At 33.9% G+C, this 18639-nt stretch overlaps 1 protein-coding gene across 1 annotated transcript; it reads right to left on the minus strand.

The window, feature by feature from the left end:
- Window positions 1-84: 84 nt before the first annotated feature.
- LOC123653404 (E3 ubiquitin-protein ligase HECW2) lies at window positions 85-12798 on the minus strand. The gene is made up of 6 exons (XM_045589391.1): window positions 12620-12798; window positions 11863-12129; window positions 7511-7676; window positions 5686-5898; window positions 4979-5145; window positions 85-1563 (listed from the first exon to the last, which is right to left on the minus strand). Exons 1-6 carry the CDS (start codon window positions 12796-12798, stop codon window positions 1305-1307), a joined length of 1251 nt encoding a protein of 416 aa, XP_045445347.1. The 3' UTR covers window positions 85-1304.
- Between the last annotated feature and the right edge of the window lie 5841 nt (window positions 12799-18639).

Raw genomic sequence — 18639 nt, forward strand, 5'->3', positions numbered from 1 at the left:
TAAAATTAATGACTTTTTTCTTTGTTTTTGAGATAGTACAGACCACCCACCTTCTTATTTATAAGTATAAATCAAACCACATTGTTATGTAAGTAATATTGTATATTGACACATCTGATCACTTTCACACAAAACAAGTTACTTAGAATATACTCATGATAAAACAATGTTCTACATTAGTTAAATATCCAACATAATAGAACTATTACTTACAGAAATAAACATGAACTTACACATTGTAATTTACACAAAAACGCAATAAATAATGTATTTACATTACATATGGAATCAAAATTAAACGTTAAACCTGCTTCATTACATGACAATTAATACTTTATAATAATAATTTTGAGCATGTAACTCTTCATATTAAGCTAATAAAATTTAAGTTTATATAAATAACTGAGGAACATCAATATTAGCAAATCAACTCACGACATCAACATATGTCAATTATTATATTAATTACATAAATAGGTTAGAGTAACTACAGGGATAAACAAGCAATATTTATTTTTATTTCTGTTGTAGTTTTTTTTACTATAAGTATATATTTATATAAGCTGACTAGGTAGCGCTATTCATTAATTTTAATAGCTTCTGTTTTAGCCAAATAAAAGAGCATTTAGAGACGATAACTTCTTTTATCTATTTGAATAATTAATCTGAAATATCGTCACGTCTATCACTCAAAAATAACCGATAGGACAGATGTCTGAGCCAGGAAATTAAAAAAAATTATAAATTAGTGACAAAAGCATAATAACTAAATATGGGGCTTAAGCCCCGATTCACAGCCACAATATACTTCTTACAATAAAAGCGTTTACAAAGTACAAACCTCGATAGATACGTGGCTAGCATTATTGTTACAAGTCTGGCACACCTACACGCTACATACATCATTTAGCAATAGGTAAGACTGCTCCTCGACTATACAATCAATTGACTACTATTTACATTTACAAGTCACTGATAATTTACAGTTGCTATTACAGTCGACATCGACATTAACATACTAAGGGACTGTTTCACTGGTCGTGGATAAAGTTTATCCTACAGATACGTCTCGAATAGACAAACAGTAGGAGTTACAACAGGTTAGTTTTTACGGGTTACTGCTTTATTAATAACAACTTAGATTCATATTTGCAAATAGAAACATAAATAAAATTTTGATTTGTAAAATGTTTTCGAAGCCTATTTGAATATTTTATTTTATTTTGATTTTGTTGTAATTTATATAAAAAAAAATCTGTTGGATATTGTTATCCGTCCGGTTGGAACTCGTCGGGTGGGTCCGCTCACTCGATGCCGAAGGTGTTGGTCTCCTCGACGGCGAGCAGCAGCTTCTCGTGCAGCAGCTGCAGCGAGGGGTAGGGCGGCAGGTCGAGGCGGTTGAAGCACGTGTGCGCGCGCGGCAGCGACTCGATGCGGCCCCAGCGCTCGATGCAGAAGCGCCGCGGGCCCGTGGAGCCGCGCAGCGCCGAGAACCCCTCGTACGGGATGGACGACGTCCCCGTCACGAACTGGACGAGGCGGAGGCGCTGCTCGTTCGTGAATCTGGAACGGAATTTATAATTAATAATTTATATTAATTTGACTAGCCCGTTGGCGCAGTTTGTAGTGACCCTGATTTCTGCTCCGAGGGTTGTGGGTTCGATTCCCACCCCGAGTCTGGGTGTAATATAAATATTTATTTATATATTTATATATGTATTATTTATAAGTATGTTTATCGGAAAAAAAATATGTAGCTGTATACCAGTCGGTTGTTACCTATAACACAAGCATTAAGTTGCTTACTTTAGGAACAGACGACCGTGTGTGTATTGTGTAAATATTTATTATTATTATTATTAATTATTATTTGAAAGAATAAATTAAAAGAAAAAAACCGAGTGTGGGCTGAAGTAAAACTTCTTTAGCAATAGGCCTGCACAGTGTCTTAGATATACGAGACGTGACTGGCTATGAGGGAGAGAAAATGTGTGCTCGCACCTCTTTTGCTCAGTTCGCCACGCCCGATCACACTTTTTGTAACGCCCTCGTCACGCATTCACCAGCTTACTCCCCAAGTCGAGCGTCCGTAAATTTTACTTCAACAATATTTATTAAAAAAAAAACCATTAGAAGAAAAAAAATTGAAACTGTGTAGTTCAATTATGGAAGTATTCTCACGATATTTTACGCAGTACTTTTCAATAATTTTTATCTACTCAACTGTAGCCACATCCTTACTGTTATCGTTGTTTATAAATAGTTATGGACCTGTTTATTGTTACGTATTTGGTACATTGGTATTGCTTGCAGCGTGTTATATTTCAAAAATAACGCAACAAAAATATCTATTCTAAAACGTAGATTAGGAGGCGTATCGGCCATGTTAGGTTCTCAGTCGTTAGTTGTCACGCATGAGAGATAAGAATATCGTTAAGTGGTATCACCGACGATCGTGTTCCTCCGACGTAGGATTCTTACCCTCTTCGAACTATTTTAGCTACAATTGACTAGGGCATGTATCAGTGTACTACCCCATTTGGACAAAGTTTCAGTAAAAGTATTAGGAAATTGGCTATTATTAATGCGTAGATTACCTGCCTGATACCAAGATAGCACAAAGGATAAAAGACGATGGGTACCATATTTATTTTTACAGCTAATCTTGACTTGTACCTTATTTTTATATATCAAATAAAAACTAAATTGATATTCACAGCGCTAGTAAAATACATTATTTCGTTAAAAAAAGAAAAAAAACAATAGAATAATTAAGCAATGTAACTTTAGTTTGTTACTTGTTCTTATTATTTAATTCATTTTTTCAATTGTTTTCATACTTTAAAATGAAACTGATCATTTTTGCTTTCTTGGAGTTAAAAATTCTGTCAGGCTAAAGATATATGTATTTTTATCTCGTGGCATTGCACAATACAACTAGTAAAAATATAGGTCGCTTTAATACAATTAGGAAACTAACTAGGAAATAATGATCAAAGCAATTTAATTGTAATCGTGACCACATAGGTATTTATTACAAAAATATTTTGTTTTTCTTAAAATAGTTCCTAGTTTTCACAACCTATTATAAGCAAAAACGAAAATATTAAATTGATATTTTATCTTTGTTTTCGAATGAAATTCAAGGTTGAATTTTTTCTTGCTATATTTGGATACATTTGTAGTTATTAAATTTAGTTAAAAATAAATGTAATCGTTGCCAATTACAATATTTTTACAAAAGATATCCAAAATTATTATTTTACAGTATGTTTATGACATTTGTATTGGCCATACAGGTGTTTGCCGTGGTCTGGGTGTTTGTGCAGTCCTTGTGGGTCTCTCCACCGTGCCTCGGAGAGCACGTTAAGCTGTCGGTCCCGGTTGTTATCATGTACATCTGATAGCGATCGTTACTCATAGTAGGAAATATATCCGCCAACCCGCATTGGAGCAGCGTGGTGGATTAAGCTCTGATCCTTCTCCTACATGGGGAAAGAGGCCTATGCCCAGTAGTGGGATATTACAGGCTGAAGCGAAGCGATGTTTATGATTTTATCTTGTTTTTAAATTCAAATAAAGTAATTTTAAAATACCAAAAGCTTGTGAAGGATATCTGTTTGTTAAATTTTGGTACTTTCTCGAAATAAGGAGTAAACTACTCAGTTATGACTACGAGCAAACAATCGTATCTTTCTTTATCTTTGTTGTAAATGATATAAATAGATAATTGAAATTTATTTATTTGATTTCAAAATTTTTTTTAAACAAATTAAATGAACACTAACTACACTCTTTCATACGGGTTCGTCTGTTTAATATTAATTTCAGCCGTGTAATCGACATAATACATATATATTTATTTATTTATTGAAGTTCGTTTAATCCTTGTATAGTCAGTCATATTAGGAGTAAATTTCCGTCAATTAAAAAATGAAATAAGTAGAATATTAGAATTTTTAATATGTAACATTGGTCCGTTTAATAGTATTTACGGAAATATTTCTATTAAAGTTTAATTATGTTTTGGGTCATTGCAACGACTGCGAACTCGACGATAATTTATATACGCGAAGGTTATCGGCTACTTTCGATAACGTTATAACCGAAGTCAGCGCCAAGTAAATGACTAACCAGTCGCAACAAACACAGACTGATAAAAATCATTTGTAAATAAGAACAAAGCTAAGGAAACTGCGGATTAATAATTTTTTTAGAAAATTATGAATATTACATTTTTATGTAATGTGGGTGTCGTAAGAGGCGACTAAGGGATAACAAGGTTCCACAACCATCTTGGAACTTAAGAAGCCGACCGATGGCGGGATAACCATCCAACTGCTGGCTTTGAAATACACAGGCCGAAGACGGGCAGCAGCGTCTTTGGTGCGACAAAGCCAGTACTGCGGTCACCAACCCGCCTGCCCAGCGTGGTGACTATGGGCAAAACACATGAGTTCACGTTATTTTTGACGCAAACTTGTGGAGGCCTATGTCCACCAGTGGACTGTATAGGCTGTAATGATGATGATGACATTTTTATAAAACGTAAACGTATATAAATCAATACTTTTATTCTTTAGTAGGTATTGATTGATACAAAGAAAAAATAAAAGTTAGGTAATGTTATGAAATTATTTAGTTGTGCTAATAAAATTATGGTCTCGATTTTGTTATTATATAACATAAAAATAAACATGGTCTTCATATTGTGATATTAGTTTATAGTTCTTTCCGCGTACATGCAAACTGTGGAATTACCTCCTCCTGAGATTTTCCCTGAGCGCTATAATTTGGGGGTTTTCAAGCGCCGAGTGTATAGACACCTTTTCCCTAAAAGCCAGCAACGCACCCGCAACTCCTCTATGTTGCATGTCTATGCGACGGTAGCCGTTTAATATCAGATGGCTTCGTCTGCGGGTTTGCCCCCCCCCCCCTGTTATAAGAAAAAGAGAAAAAAAAATGGAGGGCGCCGTACCTGTCGATGGCCTGCCAGAAGCTGGTGATGACGGGGTGCGCGTCGTGGTAGCCGCCGCGGTACTCCGTGTTGGCGCGCCAGTCCGCCACGTCCAGCTCGGGCGCGCCCGCGATCACCAGCTCCAGCTCCCGGGCGTCGAAGGCCCCCACCAGCCGAGGGTCCACCACCTGGGTGCCGCGACTCGTTATCGTTAAGATCATAAGATGGTCTCATCAAAGCTACTTTTTAACAGAGACCCCGTTACACGAATAAATCGAAATCGAAAATAACTTTATTCAAATAGGCGTCAAAGCACCTTCAGCGCACCCGAATCGTCAAGTTACGAATTAAAATTTAACTATCGATTAAAATTTTACTATATACTAACTAGTACAGAAGAAAGGTAAATAGTAAAAAAAAGCTTTCTACATAAGATTGCCCCTATTAATCTAGTTTTATATTAGTCTGTCTTACAAATCAGTGATATTTACCTACTGGATAATAGATGGCGCTATCAGTTAAAGACTCCAAAATTACATGATAATAACCTTCCTAAACTAAGCTTTTCCTAATTTAATTCCTACTTTGCATTGCATTATTATTTTTATTTTTTATATTACTAGATCGGCAAACAAGCTCCCGCTGTGCCCTGCCATAGATAATTTTAAGTTAGCATTATTACTCCTTACATGTCCGATACAAACTTTATATATAAAATCAAGCCTCACCTCATGGAATCCCCTCACGAGCCACTCGCTCTGCTCCGCGACCCCTCTCTCCACTCGCCATCGGACAAGGCGTTCGAGGTACTCTTTCTTATTTCTTTCTGTTACTGGAACATCCCTTCCGCCTGGTTTCAGTTCCCTTTCTAGTACCCGACCGTCTGCCAAACGTTCTGATACTGCGAACGTTAGCTCCAGTGATGATACGCAGCGAGCCGTCTGGATAAGCAAAATAATAATTAGAATAAAAGGTCTTATAATTAGAAAAAGTCTGTGATGAATTAGCTCATTTCGATTTAGCTTACAGATAAGATTTGAAGTCCAAAAATAAGGGAGGAATTAATTTCTTTTTTTTTATCTATGGACAAGATTATTAACTTTATGGCATTCACAATTAATTTTATTGAACTAGCTATTTTTGTACCTAGAGTTTAGACTCTATTGATTTATTTATCTTCTATCGTAGTTTATTAAACCTGTCTTAATTATGTTTAAAGTAAGTTCTATGTATTTGAAAAATACCCCATTTAAATTTAATTAATGGTAAGTCAATATTTTATTACGAGATTTAAAACTTTAAGAGGCTCCCCCTTCTCAATGACCTTGAGCATTTGGACTTTGCCACACCCCACCCACCCGCACTTCACCTGATCAGTATTACGTAAAGGTTATTAAACTCGGCCATCTACCGGCTCTAGCTTGTACTACTAGGACATGCGATTAATCCGTTTCCTAGACCAAGAGCTTGCGTACAAGTTGTGATCATTCATAATTATTATTTAATTTTCTTCTTGTCGTGTCGATCATTTAGGCTATAACATAATATTAATTACTAGTTGTTACTTGTTGTTCAGTTCGCAGTTATAAAATAAATAAATTTCTAAAATAAAAGTAGCCTAAGTTACTCCTTACTCTATCAGCTATCTGCCAGTGAAAGTCCCGTCTGAATCGGTCTAGCCGTTTCAGAGATTAGGCGGAACAAACAGACATACAGACAGACAAAAATTCTCAAAATGCTATTTTTGTGTATGTATCGTGTATACATCCATATGAATTTAGTAAAAAGCGGTTATTTTAATATTAAAAACAGCCGCTCCAATTTTATTTGTATAGATATACTAAATTTATATTTTATTCTATTATCGGCTCGGTGAAGATCGACTTTAGGTTCGGATCTTAGACCACAAACTAAGCAGCTTTACATTTACACAGCTCAAAATTAATAATTTAAATTATTTTTTTATTTGAAGTAAATACAATTGCAAAATTCAACAGTAAGTCTATCTGCCTGTTACATTTTGATGCCTATCTTGGATTAAAAAAAGTAAATAGATTTGCGCGTAAGCAAGAGCAGCGTGCGATGACGAGCGACACAAGTTCCCCGTACAAAGGCCTCTGGCCGTCTGCCGCGGGCCGCCTGTCGCCCGGCAAATAACCAGAAATTATATTTTTACGATTTTCTAATAAAATACTGCACTTAATAAAAAACCCTTCTGTAGAAATATTAAGTACAGGATTCTTAATTAATAAAAAAAATATTCACTATTGTAAGTAGTAAAATTAGAAAGCCTATACGATTTTTGTACGCGAAAGAAGGTCCAGGTAAACAATTATTTCTCTTTATTTAGAGAATTTTATACATTTATCTTACAGTCACATTAATAAACTGAATCCGAGTTACAACATATATTTATTTGATATTTTTAACGTAACTTTAACGTATACTTTATAGCACATGAAAACGGCCGAATTTGTCTGGGATCCCCTTAATGTAAAATTTTAGAAATAAATTTAAAAATATATCGATATTTGAATATTATTATTATCTTACCTGTAACCACCTCAGTGAAGCGGCGAACTGCGCATCAAGCGCGTCCACATCTTCTAGAGCGGGAGGTAATCTCAGTAGAGCGCGATACAGCGCACGTGTGAACCAAGCTTCAAGCAAGTAGCCGTGGACTAGCGCTAGCCCTAAGACGCGTCCGGAAAATCTGAACCTGTCACATGACAATAGCATAAGAACTATAATATTATATTATACCACAATATTTAAAAGCGGAAATACTTGTTTCTTTGTTATTAAATTGTTCATGCAATTCCTAAATTATTCGAGGCTATTTCTATAATTCTTTTCATCACATCATCATCACTTTAGGCTATCGCAGTCTACTGCTGGACATAGGCCTCCACAAGTTCGCGCCAAAAATGGCGCGAACTCACGTGTGTTGCTTATAGTCACCACGCTGGGCAGGCATAATTCTTTTAGTAGTAAAGAAAGTAATATTATGTACCTAGAACATTTTACATTACGTAAACTAGTAGGCAAAGAACACTACTACAACACGCAGAAGATAAAGGAGAATAAAACCACGGAACCGCCCGGGACAAGTTAGATAGGAAATGGTTGTTATTATAATTTATAAAGCTACGTTTTTATGTTAAATTTATTAGACGAATGGCTTTAATAATAAATTTTTCATAACAAAGAAAAAACTACAACCTATTGTTTATTTTTTTTCTTGCAAATTGCGAAAAAGTCTTACGAAACGGTTAGAAGTAAAGACGCCATTTTAATTATCGAGAACAATAGATGACAAGATGGCGTCACAATTGAATCAAACGACATCCCAGATTTGGTTTCACGTAAATCTCAAGCTTGACAGGTGAGCCAAAAAAAGTTCAAACCACCTGTGATTCGGTGAGTACTTATTTATTCTGTTTGTAACTAAATATTTGGTGTAACGTGAGATTTTTGAGACATTCGATAAAAACGAACACACTACACTTGGTTTATGAAGAATTAATGTTCCAAGGTCATGAACGTAAATTTGAGTATCGTAACAGTTTTAATTGTTAAAAATTTCAGTGTTTAGTGTTTAAGAAATTCAACGGGCTAATTTGAATTATCACTTGTACAGATAAAAAAACACCTCAGATAACTAAAGTTCACGTCGATGACTTCATATAGGAACTAGGTACTTGAGAAAAACATTTTGAAATGTAATTTTAGAATGAAATAAAACTACATTGTAACGTTTTACTGAACATCTTTAACGACAATTTTAAATTAGATATTTAAAATTATTGTTAGAAAACTTATTTTCTCATTATTCTACAAAAAGCTAACCATTTTGTTTCCAAATAAAAAAATAACAATGAAATACAAGGCTTTTTATTGTAACATTACAATTATTGGCAGTATCGATTAATAATTATAATTTTACAACTTTAATAAAGATGTACTACAGCCTTAACCAACGAAATAATAATACGATAAAGACACTGATACCACACCTCCCTCATGTTGAACAGAACAATGAACGGAAGTCCATAGTTTGTGGATAACAATTAAAACGCACCATAATTGATTAAAAAAGTGCAGTGACCCGCTTGTCGTAATGTAACGTACATCACAACAAGCGGGTCATTGCAGTATACGCCATACGCGTAGTCTAGAGGTGATAAATATGCGTATCTATGCATAATGAAATTTTAGTTGCGCAATCCAGACCTTATTTGATCTTACTTGATTGCCATAATTTTCAATTTTTATTTCAAAAGGAAATGTCTACGCTTACGGCTCTATGGCTTTAAAAAACATAATTATCATAGTGTTTTTTTAAATTTCGGTATGAAATTTGTTTCAGTTAACAATTTAGTAACATTTTGTTATTTATAAATACTGCAAATTGGAAGGACATTTTTCTTTATTATAAGCTTTGTCCTTACGAAGACTACGTTTTATTGTTACTATACTTCTTTATGGAGTTTATTGGTAGCATTTTGTAGTTAGAAAATTTCAATATTCGAAATAGTGTCGCAAAATGCTTTGAGGTATTAACGTGCATCTAATGTATTGTTACTTGAACACATAAAGATAGTACAAACTGTAAGGAAAACTGAACGTTCTTATAAGACCTATTCGAGAACTTTCGATCCGTAATATAGTTTATTCCCGTAACTTATCGTTGACCAATTAAATAGAAAAGTTTATTGGAAACGCCATGTTCAAATTGACCAGTTGAAAAAATTTATTATACACTTTATGTGTCCCGCGATTTACTAAAATATTATATAGCCTATAACCTTTCTCAATAGATGGGCTATCTAACACTGTATTTTTTTTCAAATCAGACTAGTAGTTCCTGAGGTGCAAGCAACCAAACAAACAAACTCTTCAGCTTTATAATATTAGAATAGATATTTACAATTTACAAAATAAGAACTAATATTAGGTTTTTATTTGTTAAAAGCTGTGATACAAGATTTTCATAACCCGAATAGTCGGACAATGACTAACTATGAACGTAATATAATAAAAAGCATTCAACTTTGTCAATAAGTCTGCGTACACTCAACATTTTATTTGCGATTAAATTATATTGTGTCACTTCAATTACGTTTTATTTGCTAAAGTTAAGTCTTTTGCGTTTTTATACTATATTTACTGCCAGTTACTATAGCAGTGTAATTAAATATTAATTTAATTTTCAACCGACTTCCAAAAAAGGAGGAGGTTCTCAATTCGACTGTATTTTTTTTTTATTTTTTTTTATGTAGTTACATCAGAACTTTTGACCGGGTGGACCGATTTCGACAAATTTTTTTTTAATCGAAAGGTGGTGTGTGTCAATTGGTCCCATTTAAATTTATTTGAGATCTAACAACTACTTTTCGAGTTATATCTAATAATGCGTTTTTACTTGACGCTTTTTTCGTCGACCTACGTTATATTATACCGTATAACTTTCTACTAGATGTACCGATTTCGATAGTTCTTTTTTTGTTGGAAAGGGGATATCCCTAGTTTAGTACCATGATAAGGAAACTAGGATCTGATGATGGGATACCAGAGAAATCGAGGGAAACTCTCGAAAATCTGCAATAACTTTCTACTGGATGTACCGATTTTGATAATTCTTTTTTTGTTGGAAAGGGGATATCCCTAGTTTGGTACCATGATAAGGAAACCAAGATCTAATGATGGGATCCCACAGAAATTGATGGAAACTCTCGAAAATCCGCTATAACTTTTTACTGGGTGTACCGATTTTGATAATTTTTAATTTAATCGAAAGCTGATGTTTATCGTTACATATAAATTTTATCGAGATCTGATAACTACTTTTAGATAATAGTAATAGTAGTAGTAGAGTAATCTTTGATAACGCGTAGTTACTTGACTATTTTTTCGTCGATCTACGTTGTATTACTCGTCGATGTAATTGAAGTCGGTTTTTTTTCGTTTGCGAGCAAACACAATTATGTCAAAGTTTGTTCCATCGCATATATTTACGTTTGAAGCTACCATGATAATGAAACTTGGAATTTCTACCTTCATTTGTAACGTACTTACAACAAGAGCATTTTATAATATCAAACGTGATATGTAATTCTAAATATGTAAAACCTCACGCTATCAAACGAAACAAAAGAACTAATCTTTATTATCACGTCGTAGATATGAGGTGTGTAAAATAAGGCGTGTAGGATAAATTTAATCTGATAACGTGGCGACCTTGACTTATTGACTTACATACCGACTTAAAATCAACTTATATTATGATTACAAAATCACGGTGTTTTACTTTTTGTTTTATAGCCGAAATTTGAAAAATTAATTTTTTTTTTGGTTTTTTTTTTTAATTAACAACGTTACGATGCCACAATTTTTCGCGGTTGCCGATCCGGATAACTGCGAAGCTGTATAACAAAGTTCCGGAAAAACGAGTTTACTGCAAGTAAAAATGACAAAAAAAAACTTCTTTTTATACCAACATCACTTATATGCAGGACAATGGCATCTAATCTTATTATTATACTGATTGTCAGCCATTATCTTATTTATAATAAATATTTATTTATTTATTATCTAAAATGGCTTTGATTATGTAGGTACTAAGTGTACCTTACTAGGTACTACCAACGCAGTTAGAATTGTCTCTGAAGTATATAAAGTATTCAAGCGCCTATCGACTTTTGACCGCTTTTAGCATATCGTCACTTTTGCGTTTAAGATAGTGATTGTGTTTTAACACATACATCTGCTTGAACATAATAATCATGTCCTAGTAGGATAAACAAAATTTTTAAGAAGACTATCAAGAACATTTTCTAATCTTGGAGGAATTTTTGGCCAATGTTTTTTGGCTTACTTGCTAGTTCAATACGAAACCAACTTACCATTCGTGATGATTATCCACGAAGGCCGACATCGGAGACACGTGCACCGTATATGTATCATTGGCGGAGTACTCGAATAGACCATAGTAAGGGTTGAAGAGCTCCCTTGAGAGGAGGAAGAAAAACTCTCTGCTCGGTCCTCCGTAGTCCAATCCCTCTTCTCCATCCCAAAGTACGCAAAGTTTGCCCTTTTGCAGCTCTTTCTTACTGCAGGACATGATGCGTCTAAATGCATCTTCCAGCAGATGGTCTCGACGTATGTGTAATCTGTAAATATACATTTATATGCTATCATGACCAAGAAGAGTTAATTGTTTGCTGCGGTTAAATTTAAGCTAACTTTGTCAGACCAAGTAACTATTACTTTCCATATAAAAAGTTTCATTATATATTATTTTCCTATCTTTCACTAATATATGAAAATCAACTTTTTTGCAGATTTAAATTTTTTAACATACTTGAAAAAAAGAGGAGATTCTCAATTCAACTGTATTTTTTACCTCATAGCTTTTTACTAGGTGTCGCACTTGTGATTATTCAAGAACTAGTGGTTGTCATGGGACCACCCATTTAGCGAGATCGGACGAGTACATTTTAAATTATACACAATAATACGTACTTATTAAATTTTTCGACTACCCCCGTTACATTGTACTTGTCGATGTAAATTGAAGTCGACTTTTTTCACTTGTAAGCAAACAATTGTTTTCAAAGCAATTCTCTCATATATGTAATTTGAATTACAATTAATACTTACTTTAATTTCCCCGGGCCCTGTCCGTAGCCCTTGCTCTCAAGCTTCCTGTAGAAAGCTCGTAACTTGGCCTCGAAGTCCCGCCGCTGGGGCGCAGGCGCCCGGGTGCTCCGCGCAGCGGCCGGCGACGCCACGGGCGAAGGCTCCGCGGTCGCGCACCCTGACGCCGGCACGTAGCTCATGATCTCCTGTTCGAAGAGGCTGTGGAAGAAGGTCATACTTTAGTTGACTAATTTATTCGCAACATGCCTTTTTCTCTCTCTCTCTCTTTTCAGCCCATAGAAGTGGTGGACATAAGCTTCCCTATGTTCGCCTCAAACATCCCGGTTTTTCGCAATCCTCATCCATTCTCTATCACTCTCTACTTAGATCACGCATCACGTAAAATATTTAATTATCTATAAATTTGCTGATATTTCCAGAATATTGATGTATCTATCACTTAAAAGTTTTCTTTCTAAAGGTAAAATACCTTAAAGAAATTTTTATGTACTTTTTTCATAACATTTTAAATCAACCTTTTTGTATATTGGACATTTATTGAATTTTTTCTTGTATGTTTTTTTTAAAGTGATACTTCATTTTAATCATAAACTCACTTTCGTCCGACATCCGTAAAAATGGCAACGCTTTATTGTTTCACTTTTAATTTCGCACATCGCCTCTCACATAACCTTAACCGAAATGGGCACCAGCCATAAACAATACCAAGCAGGTAACTTTGTTCCTTAAGATGTGTGTGATAGAGACTAAGTTAGAAAAAAAAGGATTATAGTGCGGATGCGCTTTTTATCCTACTGAGTTTAGTAGAGCGAGGAGTGTTAATATTATAATCACTTGAATGTTGGCGAAATCTTCGTTTGTGTTAATGAGTTGTTAATAAATTTCCGGACTAACATGTGATGGTGATAACTCTGTTTTGATAACTTTATAATGAAAATATTCAAAATGTTCAAAAAGTTATGCTTATCTATAATATAACTAATAAAATTCTAAATTTGCTATCTCCACACAATTGTGGGGGACAATTGAGCTCTTACGTTAATGGAAGTATGGAAAATGAAACACTTGCTTAGACATAGACTAGTTGCGACAATATTAGACTAACAATCGACTCCATAACTTATTTAGGATACCGAAAAAGGCCCATGCTTATTGTAGGAATAGAAACTTGAGTTTGAATACGGTTTTCTTGGCTTCATTATTTTTACGAAAAGATTTATTCATACATAATATTTTTTTTACAAAATTTATACCCCCATTTAATATTATACATTTATACCCCCATTTAATATTATATATTGAAAATGTTTGTAGAAAAAAAGATGATATGACAAAAAAAGGTAGGATACATGGTAGATATTTATAACATAATGAAGAGTCCGCGCAGTTTTATTATTCCAAGAAATTTGGCTTTCAAATTATTTTTATTGGACCCATGGTTCAAGCCGCGGGCAAAGATAGTCCTAACTAATGTCCACAAAGTACGATGAACCGTACAACGTGCTCAAAACGAAAGGAAAGTCTATAATAGACAGAGACAAAGCGAGATCTACGCTAACCTATAATCGATTTGGGTAAGATTTAATGTCGCTCCGCCCTGTCAGTGTTCAACATGCCGTAATTAGAATAATGTTAACTGTATAAGTTATACATAAAAGATAGATTGCTTATCTGGCCACGTGTGTTTCGTAAACCCTATCAACGAGATCTAAAACAAACCCGGAATTCAAATTTTATTCAGCCATCCTGAATTTTAATGAATGAACCTTTATGTTAATCATCAAATGTCATTGGACTTTTTGATTTTTCTGATTTAATTCGATTAGAAAAATGATTCAAATTGATTCAAAATGTCGTCTTCTACTATTCGAATTTATGTTTATGCAAATTTCTTTTGGTGCAAATGGAATTTGTTTTGCCTTATTAATTTTATTGAAAGGCGAGTTAGCTGATCTGATAAATAGCAATGTGATCCAGAAATCATATTTATCGTTACTCAAGTCTTGGCGTGCACCCAACAGATGTGTTAACTGCCTCCGCATAAATACTTGTGGTAAATGGTTTTTCTTCCTATACGGTTATGTAGAGCGAGTAGCAGCAAATTTGACTTCAATTTTTAATTTAGATTTATATTCTTATTCACACCTTCAATTACGAGTAACATCAAAATTTTTAATAAAGGTTGCTGGCATCAGCTCGTTGTTTTGGTTGTTTAAAAATTAATATTGTGAAACGGCTTCTAGGTCTCACCTTTAGCGAAATTAAAATTTAGAAAGGTTAAACGTTAAGTTTAACAAAATATATAGGTCAAAGGTGTATCTGAATTCTAAATCAACGTTTTTCGTCCAAGTGTTACGTAACGTAGCAACGAAGGTAGACAAAACAAAACGAACACAGAACACGTAACTCAAACATTTCGACGAATTAATATCGTATGATTTATTATTGTTCTTCTTATAAAGGCTATGGGTTCACCATAAAACTACGTATTACGTGATCCGTTTTCATATATTTTAATCGTAATCCATAATTTTGATATGTTGAGCTTTAATTGAATATTTATAACACAGGTCAAGCAAAGCAATACTACAAAAATTACCATAGCATCTAAATCGCGTTCTGTAAAATTGGTAAAAAGCTAAAGTCAAAACAGGTTCAGGTTTTTACTGCCACTGGAGTAAAACTCTTGGGTCATAATGTAAGCTTTTATAGCCTATAACTTTCGTCAATAAACAATCTTCCAAAACGCAAAATATTGAGATATTTTGAAATGGATCGGTACATTCTGATAAAGTGATAAATTTGTGAGTGAAAAAAATCATAACTCCATAAAATTAGCATTAGTATATTCCTATTACTATCAACTAAGTAAATGATCAAAAGAATCATGACCGAACATGTGGTATTCCTATACTACTACGTATTTAGTTAACATTTCAAACTTACATAAAACTACAACGAGCATCAAACTTTCGTAAGCGCGTGCGTTTCCGACGCAAGGCCGACTCCCGACACCGATGGATGGGAATGACCTAAAATTGCCTCGCTCAGATACATATTACTCGGCAGTCGTTAGAAACGAGGTGCTGCGTTTGTTGAAACACACTAACAAGCAAGATATAGATACATTCCGTTTCCTATGCAATTGTAATTATTCATTTCTTTTTTAATGCACTTGTAGTCATATTTTTTATTTTACTAGTCAAGTTTTTACGCTAACTTAACAAAAATCAATTTAACATCACGAGCGTGAACCGAACTTTAAAAAAACACTGTGTTCATAATAATACTTCTTCGTAGTCATTACATAAGCATCCGGCACATCCCAAACATATATCATTGTGATGCCACCAATCTCCAAAAGTTAATGACTATTGGAGGCATTCCCCTGTGGCCGAGAGCACGCGCGCCGCGTCCGAGCCTAAGGCCGTCCTAAACCTTCACTCCACGCTAAAAACTTACTTATCAACTGTTAATTAAAGGTTAAATTTCCTCGAAAATGTAATATTACAAAGAACAGGTGTCCAAACGGGCCGCGGGCAGGATCGGTGATAGTTTTAGAGATAACATTTCGCCTGATGCGAGAAGCTGACGTCTTGATTCTTCGCTCGACCGTACGTGACGCTGAGTTTTCTTCTATTGTGCTAGTAATTTAATTAAGTGCAACGAGTTTCGACGATCAATGGAGCCGACAGATTGATATTTTTGTGACGCTATTTCGATTTTTGGTCTCTATTTCTTTGATCGATAAAACAACTCGTATCGTTCGAAGAATCGAAACTACGTAACCTCAAGTTTCTTTCTTTGCTTGCAATTAACAATTAACAACAGTCAAGGATTTTTTAAAAAAGAGTATTGAATAAGAAATAGAAATAAAACTCACTATTGTAATTATTCTAGACGTCAAAAAGTTTGTAGGAGTAAATAAAGTTTTTGTTAAATACGACCCACTATTTAAAAAAATCTAACGTATTCGCACAAGCGGTAATAAAACGATACGGGTGTACAAATTAACGTAAACACTAAAACGGTTTACCGCAAAACTGGTGCGCAAGAAGGATGTTCTGTCACAAAGGATACCAATAAAACAGCTGCGTAACGTATAACGCCCTAATTACCAACACAAGACACGTAACGTTATAAAACTTCTGCTACAATTGGATTTGTGTATTTTTTAATAATGATACCAATAACAAATCTGACGTGAGACGAGACACAACACGACTTCCTTCTACGTCTCATAAATCAAAATGTACACATGTTTTAAATGCTTAAAGTATTTTACGCCTCATCTTTTCTGGGTTCTGTAACTTATAAAGTATACTCTCAACTAGTCAAAAGATATGTAGGTCAGTAGTTAAAGTACAGCACAAAGTTTTTCGTTATTCCTTAAACTTTATTACCTTACCTTAAGGATTTGAAGATAGTTTTTATAAGAATATAGATGAAAGTATTTTTCAAGTTTAAGTATTTTTGGTATAACATCGTGTAGGTAAAGCGATAATTAGGGTCGGCTCTATTACCAGTAATACTGTAGCCCCGAGCCCCCAACGCCTAGTAAAGTTTCATCAATGAGTCCAGACGTTATTTAGTACTACCTAGCCTGCGGACCTTTTCGTAATTACTACACCATAAACATCGTATACCTTTGACATAACTTTAGCATAACTTCTAATAAGCCAAGAAAATAAAACAACAAAGGGTTTAAATATTCTAGAAAATATTCCAAATAATTTAAATATAGACAAAACGTATTATTTCCAAGATCACGTTGAATAATAAGTAACCAATCTAATTTTCCAACGTAGCCTCCAGTTAGTTATTTAAAATAAAAACATTAGTATTTGAACAGCTATTAAAATTGAAGCGTTGACATTGCCGCGACCTCACCACAGAATGGAAGCCGATACGTGCTCAATATTCAGCTAAATTACTTCCTAAGACCATTCCTAACAAGAAAACAAAAGGGGTATTGTTGTACAAACACTCAAATGGGAGCCTTGAAGCCACCTGTCGATTTACTCTGAAATTTTCAATGACGGTTGTATAATTCGTTCAAATTACCCACATAGGTAATAAGTTTTTCAACGTAAATAAACTAAAAATATTATCTTACTAGCAGTTGCCTCCAACATTTCTTGCATCGATGTAAAACCAATACATTTAAATAATAAATTTGAGTCGATTTGGTCCAATGGATAGAATCAGTAATAGATGATTGATATACGATTAAAATTCGATAACAAGGGAATTATCAACCATCTATTTAGAAATTCTCTCATAATGTTTTTAAATAAAAAAAAAAAATACTTTTATAAGTTAATCTTATAAACCAAGTTATTATAAATTTACCTTTGATCAACTTTCACAGTTAGGTTTTCCAAGTCTTTCTTTCGTGAGTGCTTAAATCAGAAATAACCTTTCATATGCCTGGCTCATTTCATGCTTCATTTTACGCACAGCGATGCTAAACTAGCACATGTTATTAATAACTATATATTTACTAATTATTTGTTATCAATAAAATAAATACAAAAAAATAAAAAACAATTGACTAAAATAATTACCAAGACCTGCTTACTATAAATGTTAATCGATACAAAAATGTTAAGTAAAATCGATACAAAAATGTTAAGTAAAAAACTTAGACTAAATTTTAAGATAATTACATAGGAATTAACAGTAGACGAAGTCAAATTTACATTTTAATGTATCCGTTGAAGCGTATTAGTGGAAGATTCGAGAAACTTATCGTTAGGAAACTCATAAAAGGGACATTAATCTAGGTAATGTTTGCTTTCAGGTAAGCTTAAATTTGTATAAAACTTTAGTTGCTTCGGTTGATAATACAAGTCAGGTCATGTGATAGCCATCGTTGATCCATAATTTTTAAATATAAAAAATGAATTTTACGGTTTCCGGTACAATCCGTCAGCAGTTAAGCATAATGTTAATTCGTTTAATAAAAAAAAAGGATTATCATTATATATTATTCAAACGAATAAAAAAAAATTGTAGCT

Source organism: Melitaea cinxia, chromosome 5 (genome assembly GCF_905220565.1).
Source record: "Melitaea cinxia chromosome 5, ilMelCinx1.1, whole genome shotgun sequence".
NCBI classification, from domain to species: domain Eukaryota; kingdom Metazoa; phylum Arthropoda; class Insecta; order Lepidoptera; family Nymphalidae; genus Melitaea; species Melitaea cinxia.